Source organism: Echeneis naucrates, chromosome 9, assembly GCF_900963305.1.
Source record: "Echeneis naucrates chromosome 9, fEcheNa1.1, whole genome shotgun sequence".
In the NCBI taxonomy this organism is placed as follows: domain Eukaryota; kingdom Metazoa; phylum Chordata; class Actinopteri; order Carangiformes; family Echeneidae; genus Echeneis; species Echeneis naucrates.
In genome coordinates, this window is record NC_042519.1 from 2,609,843 (window position 1) to 2,624,798 (window position 14,956).

The 14,956-nt window shown below is 41.0% G+C and overlaps 1 protein-coding gene across 1 annotated transcript in view; it reads left to right on the forward strand.

The window, feature by feature from the left end:
* cacna1ba (calcium channel, voltage-dependent, N type, alpha 1B subunit, a) overlaps positions 1-14,956 on the forward strand; it is a 109,508-nt gene that overhangs the window by 67,097 nt on the left and 27,455 nt on the right. The window contains exons 27-30 of the mRNA XM_029510790.1: positions 1,286-1,306; positions 7,316-7,412; positions 7,695-7,855; positions 7,975-8,112. Of these exons, the coding sequence (XP_029366650.1) occupies positions 1,286-1,306; positions 7,316-7,412; positions 7,695-7,855; positions 7,975-8,112 (417 nt within the window). The remainder of the gene's footprint in view (positions 1-1,285; positions 1,307-7,315; positions 7,413-7,694; positions 7,856-7,974; positions 8,113-14,956) is intronic.

Here is a 14,956-nt window from a genome sequence, read left to right on the forward strand (position 1 = left end):
AGTGACTGACAGTCTGTATTCAATATTATAAAAAATAAGGCATTTTGAAATGATACTAACAACTTTACCTATAGTTACCTTTATCTATAGTTGTAACCTAGCACTACAACCAGTAGTATGTGGTTACATGAAGAGACAAGCTCATCTGCTGGGTAGTATATGCTCATTATGTATAAGCCTGTCCTGGATGTGAGTGCATATCAAAATTTAAACTTAAGTCAGCAGCTGCTTTAAAGCAAATTCCAGGCCACCATACAGAAAAAATGCTTTATATATGAGCAAGTATGTAAACATGACAGTCAAGCAAGGTTTAGACCCCTTTTATTTCGAAGTATTTTGAATTGTAAATTGGCTCAGCTTCTCATTGTGAACTATATATGTTCTGTATGAGAAGAAAATCCTTGATGGGGATAGCAGCAGTCTAAAACTTGTTGCATTAAACTAAATTGGCCTGTAGAAAGCTCTTTGATCATAAAAACTAATTCCATCTCATTATTAAAAATGTATTTACAAACTTTATAAACTCAAGCTAAATATTTGCATAGACTATTTGGCTCCAAGTCACTTCTCTATTGGCTAGAGAGGAAGTCTTATTTTATTGACAGCTGTCATTCGCTCACCATGCATGTGTGCGGAGCTCAGGCTGCCTTCCATTCCACCTGCCTATGGACAAGACAACAAACCATAGCATCTCCATGAAAGCTGAATCTGTAAAACTCTCATCTCACCTACTTGAGCTTCTCAAGTGTTGAACTCAGTCTGCAGCCTTTCGGTGCTTTTCTTGATTGATGCTGCCTTTCGATGTCAGCCTCACATGCTTGGGATAACTTGGTTTCCAGGGCTGGGATGTTATTTCCATTTGCTTTATTAGAAGCAGTCTCATTTAGAAGATCTCACACCAGGTCTTTTTTGGCATTTGCTCTTATTTGATGTTTTGGTTGAGACTGAGAAATTTTAGCAGTGTCTAATTGCTAGACAAGTGCCTGTTATAATTCCAAACAGTCTTGTGTTTTACAACAGGCACATTCAGGATCTAATCACACTTAGTATCTTTTCCTCACATGAGCAGATATACTGTAGTTGAATCGATTGTGGAGTTGATTCTTAGCTGGGATTTACTAAAGCAAGTGTCTGCTACCAACCAAAATATAATTTTACATCTGTTATCATTAATGGAAACTATGGTGTTGTCATCTGATGCAAACATATGCTTTATTTTGGTTGTATGTGTGAAGCATCCATAAATGTGCTGTACCTTGTTTTACCACTGTTTTCCCCCAAGTAGATCGCAACAAGGTGTGACCAGGTGGGGAACCCTCCTATGCCACTCCATCCCCTCCCTAATCCCTTACCCTATATCCATACCTTACCCCATCCCTTTCCCTCAAACCAACCCTCTCTAACTGCCATTTTTCTTATGGTTAAATCAGCTTTGTACATAAAACATTGAACAACAGTGAATCAAATGCCTCTTTAACACAATCGTAAGTCTGACAGCTTTCAATTGAAACCTGCCTCTGCCTACCTAAACCGCTGATGCTTTTACTCATTTCAAACCAAAATGTTTGATAACCCTTTTAGATTAAATTATATTTCTGCAATTATATTCTATTGCTTCGGTCAGAATTGTCCTTTTGATGGCCAGATTTTTTTTTTTTATTTCAAAGGTTTCTAGCAAAGATGTATATGGCATCTTGGAATGTCTGTCCTTTAGAGGCTTTTCCTCCTCTCCTCGTTGTCATAGTACAGTATTGATCATAAAACTTGGCTTTGATTGTTGGACTTTTCTTTGCTCTATCTGACTTCATATTATTTTGTTCATAGCAGAAAGTAAAACATTGCTGATCCTTCATACGCAGTGTGGAATGTGTGTGTGAAAGTTTGGGTTGTTTTTTCTTAATATATATATATAGTTTGTTTGTTTTTTTAAAGCAAGAGAGGGGGGTAGAGAGAAGCAAACAGCCTTGGCAGTGTAATGAAATAAAATCTAAACAGTGTTTAACTGTTAAGGGGTTTTGTTTTCAGGAATAAACTCTCTGTTCTCACATCAGAAAACGAAGAGACGCCAATGAGGCCACATCTGAGCCAGATGTCCCCACTATCATTTGAACCTTCACATTCCCTTTGGCATCATTGTTTAGCCCCTGTAACAAATCCAATCTCCTTTTCTGTCCTGTTCTGCTGCTACGTCTGGGTGTTGAGGGGTGTTCTTTGAAAGCTATCAGAGTATCTCATGTTGCTGTTCCCTTAGCCCCTCTCTTAGTGGTCTAACAGCACTCTAACCATATGTCACCCTAAACGCATGCTCGACTAATGTTCATTAGAGCATGGAGTTGTTGCATGTGGTCATGATTGGGTAAAGTGCAGTGTTGCCAAAAGTACACTGTAGGATTATTTTAGAAAATTCATTCATTTCAGGATAACTATTGCAACAACATAAAAAGATACTCATTAAAGCTCACACAAAATGCTATATACTAGGGAAAAATTTGCATTGCCCATTTTGGATCTAAGGTGTGCGAATTGAACAAAGCCTCTTGACCTCAGCTTTTCCAGGGTGGCTTTTCAGTTTGAAAGCCTCCACTTCGTTTCTTTTTAAGATGGGAGCCACCATGGTCTGGTCTCCCAGTCTGCAGGCAATTACTCTGACCTCCCTGTCAGAAAGTCATTTTCAGCGTTGAGAGCCTTCAGCATCTCTTGCAAATATCGCAAATATTATCTACACACACTGTTCTATTACTGGAGATCTTTTTATCTATTAGTGATATCTGCTCGCAATATTTTAAAATATTTTTCAGGACTTCTACTTCTGCGTGCTTCACAGGTGACTAATTTAAGCACATTTAAGCAATCTTTCTACTTGCAAAACACGATCCTCAGCCAGGATCGGCAGTCTCCTCCCTGGTGTCCATGATATCCACTATGCACTAGGGTGGGTGATTACCTGAGGGGTTGAGGTCATGGTAAGATCAGCCTTCCAACACTGAGGCTTTGGTTTGCTACACAGAAAGGTGGATCACACTGGGTTGATACTGTGCAATTTTCCCAGATGAAGGGGCTCCATTATTTTTCAGTCTTGTTTAGAAACTTGGAAGAGTCTGATGGTGAAACTTTGAACTTATCAGTTTATCCCAACACTCACCCAAAGTCAGGACTTTGGGGCCTGGGACCTGTTCATGCAGGATTAGGGGCTGTTGGCATTGTTTGAGCATCTCACTTGTGTTGTCTTTTTTTTTTTTTTTCATTCTTAACACAACTAGCATTACCAGTTAACACATGCACAAATGACTGCAACATCTTGAGTGACTTCAAGCTGTGTGCATTCATTAATACTTATTCCAGTACAATTGTTTTGAATCATTCTTCAAGTCTCTCCTCTTTCTTTGAAGTCAGGAGGTAGACTCTGCAACTGAGGGTGGACATTCATTATTGAAATGACCATCCTTGCCTTTCACCTTTGCTGGACAAACTAGTTAATTTCAAGCGTACTTGCTGGATTTAAACACTTGAGTTGTCCACTTATGGACACAAAGGTCCAAAAGTCTTTGCTGCTGGTAGTAGAGCCCACATAAGCAATTAAGTCAATTCCATTTTAAGGTGTAAATGGTCAAAGTGTACAGAGTCCTTTTAGATTATAATGTATCAATGTTAAGGGACATATTGGAAAAATTATCAAGCCAGCCAACTGAAGAGAAAAAGATTGACAAAGTGGCATATTTTTTCATTACATTGTGGGGTGTAATAAAAGCTGTGCCATTTTACATGCAGTACCCCACAAATGATGGGTTACGGTTCTCGGCAATAGTTTGCTGTGGTGTTGGAAGCTGGCCTGTTTCACACTACTGCAACCTAATACAGATAATTGCATTGTGTTAACATGGAAGTACCAAGTTACATTTTTTTTCTTTTTACATTTGCCATTTACATTGTAAGAAAAGTCTTTAAAGTTGTAGGTATTTAAGGTATTTCAGAATTTCCATGTTTTGATTTTCACCCGTGTCAAAAATGTCACCCTACTGTTAGCCAAAACTACTGCAGAAATAGAAGAGAAACAACATTTCACTTGTGCAGTTTTGTCCTCATTTCAAGCAGGAAGACAAGAAGAAAACAAATACAATCAATACACATTAAATCCTGGAAGAAAGAGGTTAATTCAAACATCCACCTTAGATGATAGTAGATTTTTCTAACTGCGATTGCACATTCCTGCTCAATGAACATTTTGCCTAAAATGCAAAATGCCTAATTTTTCTCTTTACCTGACTAATAAGTTTTACAAGACCTTTATCCTGAGATACTGACTCAAGATAAGTTGTTGATTAAAATCCTTCATGCAAAGTTTTAAGTATGGCCATATTTGCATGGAGAAAATGGGGTATTCTTTTAACGAAAGGATAATTGAAGCCTTTCTGGGAATTAAAAGATTGACTGCATGTTCAAACAAAGATTTCAGACTTGTTCATGTAACCCAGCATTACATGAAACCCACTGTGACATGGGAAGGAGATGCATGCCCCTGCGTGAGGCTGCCAGTGTTGTGTACTGTTTATTGCTGAGGAATGAATGTGCCTTAAAGTGCCACAGATTTTCGCTATAGGAATTGGTTGAGTTTGGCTGAGTCTCTGAGAGGGCTTCCAGAGTGAGGGGGGAGAATAAAAACATGCTGCCAAATACAGTAAGGGTTTTATGGATGTTGATTTCCCATTCTAGGTTTAACTGAGATTATACAACTAAGAAAACTTTTGGTGCGCATCTAAATTGCACAGCAATTCCAAGAAGCAGTTTCCCCATCCTTACCTTTCCTAAAATCCTCCTCCAGCAGTGCTGAAGAGGATCCAAACTCGCGAGATTAGTTTTCTTCTCATACTGAGGAGACTTACAGTTTTTTCCTCTTTGTTTGGTTTTTGTTCTTGATTGGTTTTTCTTCCCCAGTGAGCTCAGTCTGTGCACGTCCAGATACCTACTTCAGCAGCTGTAACGGAGTGAATTTTTCTATAAAATTTCCTTAGGGTTTAATAAAGTATCTATCTAAATATCTATCTATCTGACAATCACCAATTCATGTATCTTTGTGTGGAATGCAAACTTGTATACTCACACACGCAAAGGAGATCTCAATCAGAATTTCTCAACGACTGGATCAACCACCACGTTCATTTGCCCAGTGTTCTCTGGCCCTGTGTCCATGCACTTCCCAGATGGTTCAGGAGCTGAGGAGGATAAACAGGAGGCGGGGCAGAGGGCTCAACAAAAGCCCCAATCACAAACTGGGTCTTGAATTGACGTAAGGGGATGTGCCAAAAAAAGGTTAAAGGACCTGGTCTTATGAAGTACTTTTTGAGTCACCTGATAACCACTTTCCAACCAGTCTTCCTGTTTACCATCAACCTGCACCCTATTTGAATGCCGGCAAAGCTACAGCTTGCAATCTGCTTAGTCAGCCAAGAGACAGTGAATCCTCAACCTGTTTCCCAACCTGCTCATGGCCTGCTAGTTTCCGACGTGCAAATCAGAACCATTCCCTTGAGCTTTGGTTCTTGATATTTCTAGTGCTGAATCGCCAAGTTTGCTGTCTATTCCTGAGAAGACAAGATTCCTGTTTGACTTTGCCAAGAAGACCTGGAGCAGTCATGAATTTCTGGAGTATTCTTCTATCCTCCGACAAGTTTGGGGGTTTGAGCCATGGGTCAGTGAGATTGAATTCCTTCAGCTTCTCAGCTCCACAGATAATTAGATTCTCACCGCCTTGAGCCTTAGCTTTCCAAGGATTCAGAGGCTCAGTTGCCCATTAATCCACAACCCCCATTGTCAAGGCTAGGCTCCCAATCAGCCCTGATTTAGCCATGGCTGCTGAGCTTTTATCTGGCTGGCCTGTTTCTGCTTTTGGTGTAGTGGTGAATTGGCCTTGCTGACACCTTGTCTGTCCCAGTATCAAGAGCTCCAATTGACACCTTCTGTTCCCAAGTCAACCAACATCATGTATTCTCCTGATTTCTTATCAGACTTCTGAACATTAACCCTGATAAACGGTCAGTTGTCTGGCTTACATGATTTGCTACAAAACACCAGCCTGAAACCTACATCAGACACCATGCCCCACCTGAGCATGCAAGTTTATTTTTCTGGTTTTGATTTCTTCTTCAGACCTCTAGTTTATTTCCTGGCCTCCAGAGAGGTCTTGTAGTGATTGCGTGCCTCCAAGTCATTCCCCCACTGATGATGCATCTGTCTGGTCATCATCCATTTGTTCTTCTTGCAACAGTGGGCAGTATTGCACTCCTGCAGTAAGTTTTTTTTTTGCCATTGTTCTCTTTCTCAGCCCCCAGAGAGATCCTGTTTTTGACATCAGCCTCCTGTTCTGCCTCCTAAAAGGGACCTGTCTTTGCTGTCAACTTTCTTCATCTGCTGTTGCCATCAGTTTCTGCATATTTTCCTGTCACCAGGGAAATCCTCAGTTGACTGGTGATCTTGAGGGAGATAATGCATTTGTCAATGCACACCAGAACAATCTTCCTGCTTGACTTTCAGAGTGGATCTACCATTGTCTCCATTGCTTTGCCAGGCCCCCTCATGTCCCCCTTTTTCCTACCCAAACATGGGGCTATCTGCATGAATTCTCCTGTTCTTGTTTCCTCCATGGGTAGCTGGCCAAAGGCCCTCAGCTTTGTCTCCTTCGTGTGCTGTAATTATTAAGTACTTTAACTACAGCTACCTGTCTTTGAGGGTATCTGCATTTGAATCCTGATAAACATTGAACTGCAACAAATGTGAGTGATAGGAAAAGGCCTGCTGTAGGAAGCCAGTCACAAAATTGTTTTGGTTGTAACAATTTATCTCGTGCTGCTCACAATATCTATCTCTACAAACACTTTTTAGGAAAAATTTGTTTGACTTAACTATCTAGGCTGGTGGATGAGTGTACACCCTATTAACTTTGAACAAGGCCCTTTAAGGCATCTGCGTTAATAGTAGTATTGAGGACATCAGTACTGCATTAGAAGCATCATGCATGAACTTGCATAGCTAACATGCCAATGCTTCCCACAGACCTCCCATTTTTCTCATTTATGTCTTTTGTTCAAGAAACCTACTGTTGTGCTCCTCATTACTTCAGATGAACTAAACTACAGCCACTTTATATGTACATTTGAAATTCAAGTTACAGGTGTCAAAATTAACTATGACTGAGATGTTGAGGCCGAAAACCACTTTCTGTTACCTGTGATATTTATCAATGTTACTAATACTGAAAGAAATATCGTTACTATAGGCTTGTAGGTATTTATTTTGGTTTAACAATGATTGTTTTCCACAGGGGGACCAAAGGTAAAGACATCAGCACTATCAAGTCACTGAGGGTTCTTCGAGTACTTAGGCCTCTCAAGACCATCAAACGTTTGCCAAAACTCAAGGTTTTGAACTTTACAGTTTTTTGGATTATTATTGACTTTGCTAATGTATCTCACTGTTTAAACCTACTAGGAGTAGTCACAGTGTTCTCTATGGCTAGGTTTGACCTGCACTTTTGTCCCAGTGAGATTAACATAGACTCAGATCCAGATGAAGAGTGTCTTTAAAATACTATAATTGAGAAAGCAGGTTCCCGACGACTGATGAAAAATAGTTCAATCATGTTCACGTACAATTGTCCTCTTAATCCACAATTACACGTGTGTATTTTTGTGTGTCTTTAGGCAGTGTTCGACTGTGTGGTCAACTCTCTGAAAAATGTGCTGAACATCCTCATCGTTTATATCCTCTTCATGTTCATCTTTGCTGTAATAGCAGTTCAGCTATTCAAAGGAAAATTCTTTTACTGCACAGATGAGTCCAAGGGCCTGGAGAAAGATTGCAAGTTGGTTTACACTCTCAATTTACTAAATTTTTATTTTACCAACTTCATAACTGTAAATGTTGGCGTGGTCAGAACCATGTGTCTCTAATCAGTTTTATTTATTGCTTCATGTATTCCAGAGGACAGTTCTTGGACTATGACAAAGATGAGGTAGCTGCCATGCCCAGAGAATGGAAAAAGTACGAGTTCCACTACGACAATGTGCTGTGGGCCTTCTTGACCCTCTTCACAGTCTCTACTGGCGAGGGCTGGCCAACGTAAGTACATGTGATTTTCTTCCATCTTTAGTTTCAAGTTTATTACTTTAATTTCATTTTTTTTTTTTTTCTCAGTTCACTCATCTTCTCCTGTTTACCCATCTCTGGGTCTCCATTTACTACTGTCTACTACTACTGTCATATATATATATATATAAAATACATATAGAGGGGTGAAATCACATCTCTCAGGATCCATTTGCAAGCAACCAAAATAAGGCAAGCCAAAGCAACTTTAGTTAAAACAAGATTTATAACATTAAAAACAATGAAAGCATTAAAACATGAGATTAAAATAATAATAATAAAATAAGACAAAAAAAATCTATTTTAACCCTTGTGAAGTCTTAACATTCTGTATACTCCCCTTGTCCAATGGGCCAAAAATGACCCACCTTCACCAAAGCCCGAAAATAAAGCAGCTTAATTGAATTCTAAATTAAATATCTATTTTGTATGATGAAACATCCTTTCATTTATCAAATCAACTCAATTTTATTGAATTTTAACATATATTTTATTCTAACAGTGAAAAAAGACATTCACCGGTGAATATGATTATAATTTTTTTTTCTCTCTTTCTTTTTTTATTTTACCACAATCCATCTGTCATAATAGTTTTCTTTTATACAGTAAAGGTTTATTATTACTATTATATCAATGTGAAGAAATTACTATTGAATTAATCTCATTGAAAGGAAAAATAACAGTCAACAGTACGGAACTTTTCCAACAGTTTATTTTTTGTTAATATTCTTTAGGAAGTGAATTATCAAATACACAAATCCTCTCTTCTCTTGTCTAATAACAAAACAGCCAAAGGTTGCTTAACATTGAACATGAGCACATGTGGGACAGTATGTGCAAACGTGAGCATGGGCTTTGCAGACGTATTTCTCATACGTGCAGCACACAACTGTCGTCTTGCAGTCCTTCTTCCAGGGGCAGAAATTGTATCTTTTTCTCTCGCCTGACCCAGCTGCTACCTCAGGTGGCTCAGGACAGATTCAGCTCCCTGAGCAGCTTGCACAATTCCTGCAGAGGCTTCTGTGCGGGGGAGGCGCTCCCTTCTTGCAATGTATGGGGTGACAAGAGCCTTTCCCAACTGCTCCAGGAAGATCCTCCTCCTGTTCTTCCTCTCAGCCCTCCAGGTTGGGTGGATCGTCTGCCATATCACAAAGGCATTGTATGATGAGACATCAAGGATGTTGTGGAAGATGACCAGGGGCCAGCGTGCAATCATCCTTCTGCAGCTGTATGTTCCAATAACCTTGTCACCGTTGTCCACGCCCCCTTTAGTGTGGTTGTATTCCAGGATGATGTCTGGCTTCCAGTCTTCACGATCAGTGATTTCTGCTGCCTTGTGCAGTGTACTCAGCAGGAACACTTTTCTTGTTCTTTTTTGGGAGGTAAGAAACAAAAGTGGTGGTGGGGGTGAAGGCAAGCTTTGTCGAGAAGACCACTCTCCCTCTTGTTGTGAGGAGTGCAGGGGGGAGTTCAGGCCTGTTTTTCCGAACGGTGCCAACCATGGTCATTTTCTTTTTCAGGAACTGCTGGTCGAGTTCATAGGAGGTGAAAAAGTTTTCATATATGACGTTGTGCCCCCTCAGTCCAACCGTCAAATCAAGTACAACACGCTTCCCCTGGTTCTTCCCTGGTGCTCCACTGGGCAGCTTCCTGGTGTAGACTTGCATATTCCATGCATAGCTGGATTTTGCATCACAGGCCATCCATATTTTGATGCCATATTTTGCTGGCTTGCTTGGCATATACTGCCGGAAAGGACAACTACCTGATAAAAAAAAAGACAAAGATTACAATCAGTAGTGAGTGTGAGTGTCTCAGAAAAAAATCACATGAATCAACAAAGTAAAAATATAAATTTCAGGTAAGTAGCATTACGAAAATAAAAATGACCTTTGAATGGAACCAACTGCTCATCTACTGTGACTTCAGGTCCAGGGTTGTAAAGGAATGGCAGACGCTCAACCCACTTGTCCAGACGTCTCTGATGGCTGCCAGTTTGTCCGTCACACGCCTTGCTGGTCTTGACTCGTGGTTGTCAAATCTGGAAAGACTTTCAGCGCCATTGTGGTCAAAAAATTGCCCTTCCACTCTCTGTATCCCAGAGACTAGATGTAGCCTCACCACGAGAGCTATAGACACCTGCTAAGATCAAAAGCCCAATGTAGCCACGCAGGTCAGTCTGATCCATATTTTTCCAGTTGTCTCCATATTTACGGGAACCCTCCAAATTTGTCATTTCCAGTATGATCTTTTCAGTGGCTGGTGTGATGAACAGGAGGAAAGTGGAGGAGATGCCCTTGGCATGGGCAGCTGAATATCTTGTTGGCCCTGGTGTCCTAATGATATTTTGTGCTGCAGCAATTCCTGGGGTGCCGTCCGTGTTTGATGAGGACCATGTTATTTTACTGTTCTTGGATAAAAATGTCTCTGTCAGCTTGGGTTATTTCTTCTTCATCTGAAGAGGCTTCATGGTCTGTGTTGTATTCCTCCTCATCTTCTTCTTCAGATACCTCTTCTTCTACATCATAGTGTGTGTGTGTATGTGTGTGTTAGAGAGAGTTTGTGTATGTGGCCTTTTGGCCTTTTTTCTGTCATGTAAATGCTTTTATAACACACGGGCCAAAAATGAACCATAAGACAAACTTAGGACCTTAGTGGTGTACAGCCCATATGGGAATGTAAACAAAACCAGAGTTTCACTTTTTTTCATTTTGGGGTCCCTTTAGGAGTTGAATTGAAAGGAGTTAAGTTGAAAAAAGAGTGTTATATGGGTTTGTTTTTGCAGCTAAACATGGTGGTGGGTCATTTTTGACCCGCAGGAAAACATGAGGGTTAAAAAGAAATTTCAAAGCAGTGATTAAAAGGGAGCAATGGTTTCAGTGGACTTTGTGAATGGAGGGTCAGGCTTAGTCACTAAGATTTTTTTCAGACTTGTATTGAAGACGGTTACAGACCTTGAACGCCTCAGGGTTTTCTGGCAGTTTGTTCCTCAGATGAGGGGCATAAACACTAAAAGCTGCTTCACCCAGCTTGGTTCCAATTCTAAGAACAGTGAGTAAACCTGTCCCAGTTGACCTGAGGAGTCTGGAAGCCTCTTCGGGCTCTAGGAGGTTTCTTAGGTATTTAGCCCCAAGAGCCTGAAGTGCTCTAAAGACCAGCAGTAGGATTTTAAAATCAATATTTTGACTCACAGAAAGACAGCGTAGTGACTTAAGAACAGGTGTAATGTATTTGACCTTCTTGGTGTTAGTGAGGACTCTGGATCTCGTTCTGAATAAGCTGCGACTGTTTTTTTAGTCAGACCTGTGATGGCGCTGTAACAATAACTAGCCTACTAAAAATAAAAGCAATAGCAACTTTTTCTGTGTTATTTGGACAGAAGTCCCTTTTTCTTGTTGATTTTGTTATTATCTTTATGTGGCTGTTAAAATGCAGGTCTGAGTCCATAATTACACCAAGATTTCTGGCTTGATTTGTAGGTTTTAGTTCCGTGGAGTCAAGGCAAGTATTTACCTTTAACCTTTCATTTTTAGGGCCAAATACTAGTATTTCTGCCTTTTCTGCGTTTAGCTGCATGACATTCTGGCACACCCACTTATTGATTTCTGCGACACACCTACTCAGCATAATGGACTGTAGTTGTCTGGTGACACTGACATGAATAGCTGTGTGTCACCTGCATAGGCATGGTAAGAAATGTTATGATGTTCCAGAATCTGAGTGAGTGGCAGCATGTCGATGCCTTGTTGCTCAGGTGAATGTCATTGTCCGTGGTGCTGTGGTGCAGTTGAAATCAAGCCTGAAAAGCGTTAAGAAGACTGTTTAGGGACAGGAAAGTATATAGCTGCTGATAGACAGCCTTTTAAATAATCTTTCCTAGCAGAGCTAAGTTTGATATTGATTTGATATTGATATTAGTTATTTATTATTGAGGCATTCAGGTTGGACTTCTTTAAGAGTCGATCGATAACAGCAGTCTTTAGAGGTGATGGAAAAATACCTGAAGACTGAAGAGAGCTGTTCACAATCTGTAATAGATCTGGTGCTAAACTGGTAAAAATATTTGTAAAAAGGGTAGCAGGCAAAATGTCGAGGCTTCAGGTAGTTGGCCTAAGGTGGCGTACAGTCTCTGTTAGAGAGGGATAATCTAGGTGGTGAAACTGCTGTAACTTAACAGAGGCACAGGTAAAAGTGCAGTTTTAAAGATTGTCGGTTTCAAGGTTAGGATTTTGTCGTTGAAAAAAGAAGCAATGTCATTACATGATTTAGTTGATAAAAGCTCTTGAAGAATTGATGTTGCAGGGTTTGTGCTTGCATTATAGTTGTTTGTGGTAAAAATGTCAGAGAAATTGGACTGTCGTGCACGTTTCAGCTCTTGGTTATAAGTGCGAACACGCTCTTTATAAATCTCATAGTGAAGCTGGAGCTTTGCTTTAAACCACCTGAGCTCTGCCTGTCTGCACACTCTTCTGAGCTGCAACAACTCTGGCCTTCCTCCAGGCCAGACACTTTAGATTTCATGGGAACGATGCTATCTATAACTCTCATAATTTTGGAACTGAAGGAGTCGACAAGGTCATTGACAGAAGCTGAAGGCAGAGCTGGCAAAGGTGTAAAAGCGTAGCTGAGCAGTGAGCAGGTGTTTTCACTCATGAAGCATTTCCTGATTAATTCTGTTTTGGTTCTGCAGGTCCCACCGGGAAGGCTCATTTTAAAGAAGACACTGTAATGATCTGAGAGAGCCATATCAGTCACCCCTACCTCAGATATTTGACCCTTATTATGGGTTGGTTCTGTTACATGCTGAGATATTCCAAAACTATCCATAATAATTAACTGTTTTTTATAGCAGCTGTCAACATGAAAATTAAAGTCACCCACTATGAGAAGACAGTCAAACCTGATACACAATGTAGAAAAAAGACTGACAAAATCATCAAAAAACTGTACATTGTACCTGGGAGGAGGGGATCTCAGCTGCAGTGCAACATATTCGAAAGAGTCAAATTTCCCCTGACAACAGCTTGCACTGGAACACATTATTGAATAAGATAATCATTCCCCTCCTTTTCTCCCTGCTTGAGCCTCATGGATAAAACTATGATTTGGTGGAGCTGTTTCAATGAGAACCGCTGCATTGTTGTGTTCAGTTAGCCAGGTTTCAGTTAAAAGTATCACTTTTGTGAGTGTGCGTCCTGAGCACGCTTTGTTTGTGCTTTCTCTTGAGCTAATCAGGACAGATCCTGAGACAGATCCCGGTGTTTCTGCACTTGGCTTTGACGGCTTTGGTGAATTCCTGAGAGATGGTTAGGTCTATGACTAGAACTGTTTAGCAGTTCACCTGTCTCATCAAGATTTAGGACTGGGAGTTGGAGGTTGTTGGTATTCTGAGAAAGAGACATTTTCTGCAGGCTTTAGGTGATGTGAGGCAGAGCGTCGGCAGATGATGGGGTGGTGGCACAGACTGTTTGCTTGAGTGCTCCCTGTGTGCTATCCTTAAGGCTTATCAACAGATGCTTGTATTGATAAGATGTCTCAAGGGCATGATGTATGTTGCTGCCTCGATATCTGTGCCCAGTGTGGTTTGGTTGTATCCAATCTAGCTTGAAGTGACCCTTGCAGTTCCAAAACATGTTGAAATTCTCAATTAAATTAATCCATTCGATGAGGCAGGCCGATGCCAGGTAGAAGGTATTCAGGCTCAGGAGTCTGCTGAAAGATTCAGGTCCTCTACCGAGCGTTGGGATGGGGCAAGAAGTGAAAACCTTTTATGAATGAAAGTTGCCCAGTGTCTCAAGTAAGAGAGAAAAGTATTTCTTTAGAATCTCAGCGCCTGTTTTCTTCCTGATGATGTCATAGGAGACAGAATTATTAACAATCTTCATGTTACAGCATCACCAATCAGAATGGTATTTAACCTCTCAGTTCTGGTGTTAGCAGGGTGTCTTCTGGTTGTTGGCGTAGTATTTGGTTTGTGATCTACTACTCTCTCTCCTTTAGCCCTGGGTTAAGTCTACTTTGGGGCTGTGCCTGAGTTTCCATTATCAGGTGCTCCTCCTGGGGCTACACAGATACTACCATTAGTCAGAATCAGTGGTTCACACCTGTTCTGTAGTGGCAGTAGAGGACAGAGTGTATGAGCTCTCTTTTTGGACCGCATACTGGAGCTACCTGATTACCTCCCTTGTGAACAACATCAGTCCAGGTCTTGGCTGGAGTTGATGTTTTAGGTCGAGCTCCAATCCGGTTCCAATGTGAGGCATCCTTAGGGTCAGATGTATTGGGAGGCTCTGTTGGTAGACCAGTGGTGTTGGGACAGTCCCAAGGCAACGTCTCTGTCCACAGCAGGATGTTCTTGATGTGAAGTTAGCCCACGTATGTGAACCCCTGAGTGCTCTGTAGCATTTGGCAACGGTGTGCCATCAGCAGAAAAAGAGTTAATGAACTCCTCACCCCTACGAAGGTGCCACTGTCAGGGGTCATGTTGTGTTGAGGGTGGTGGTGTGGGAATGAGGACCCAAATGCAGGAGCCAGGAACTAGGTTGAGGTGAAAATGAAATGACTTTTAATTAACAAACCAAAACTACAAAATAACAGAAAGACAAGCAGAGAGGCAGATAGACAAGCAAAGTGACACAGGAAAGCGACACTGGCCAAGGGACAACAGAAACGCAGGCAGCAAGACCAAACGAGAATAACAAACCAGAGACACAGGGAGATGACATCAACAGGGACACAGAGACTGGCAGACAAGCAGAGACAACATCACCGGAGACAAGCGACAAGGAGCTGACACGGACTAAACAGAAAACAGGAC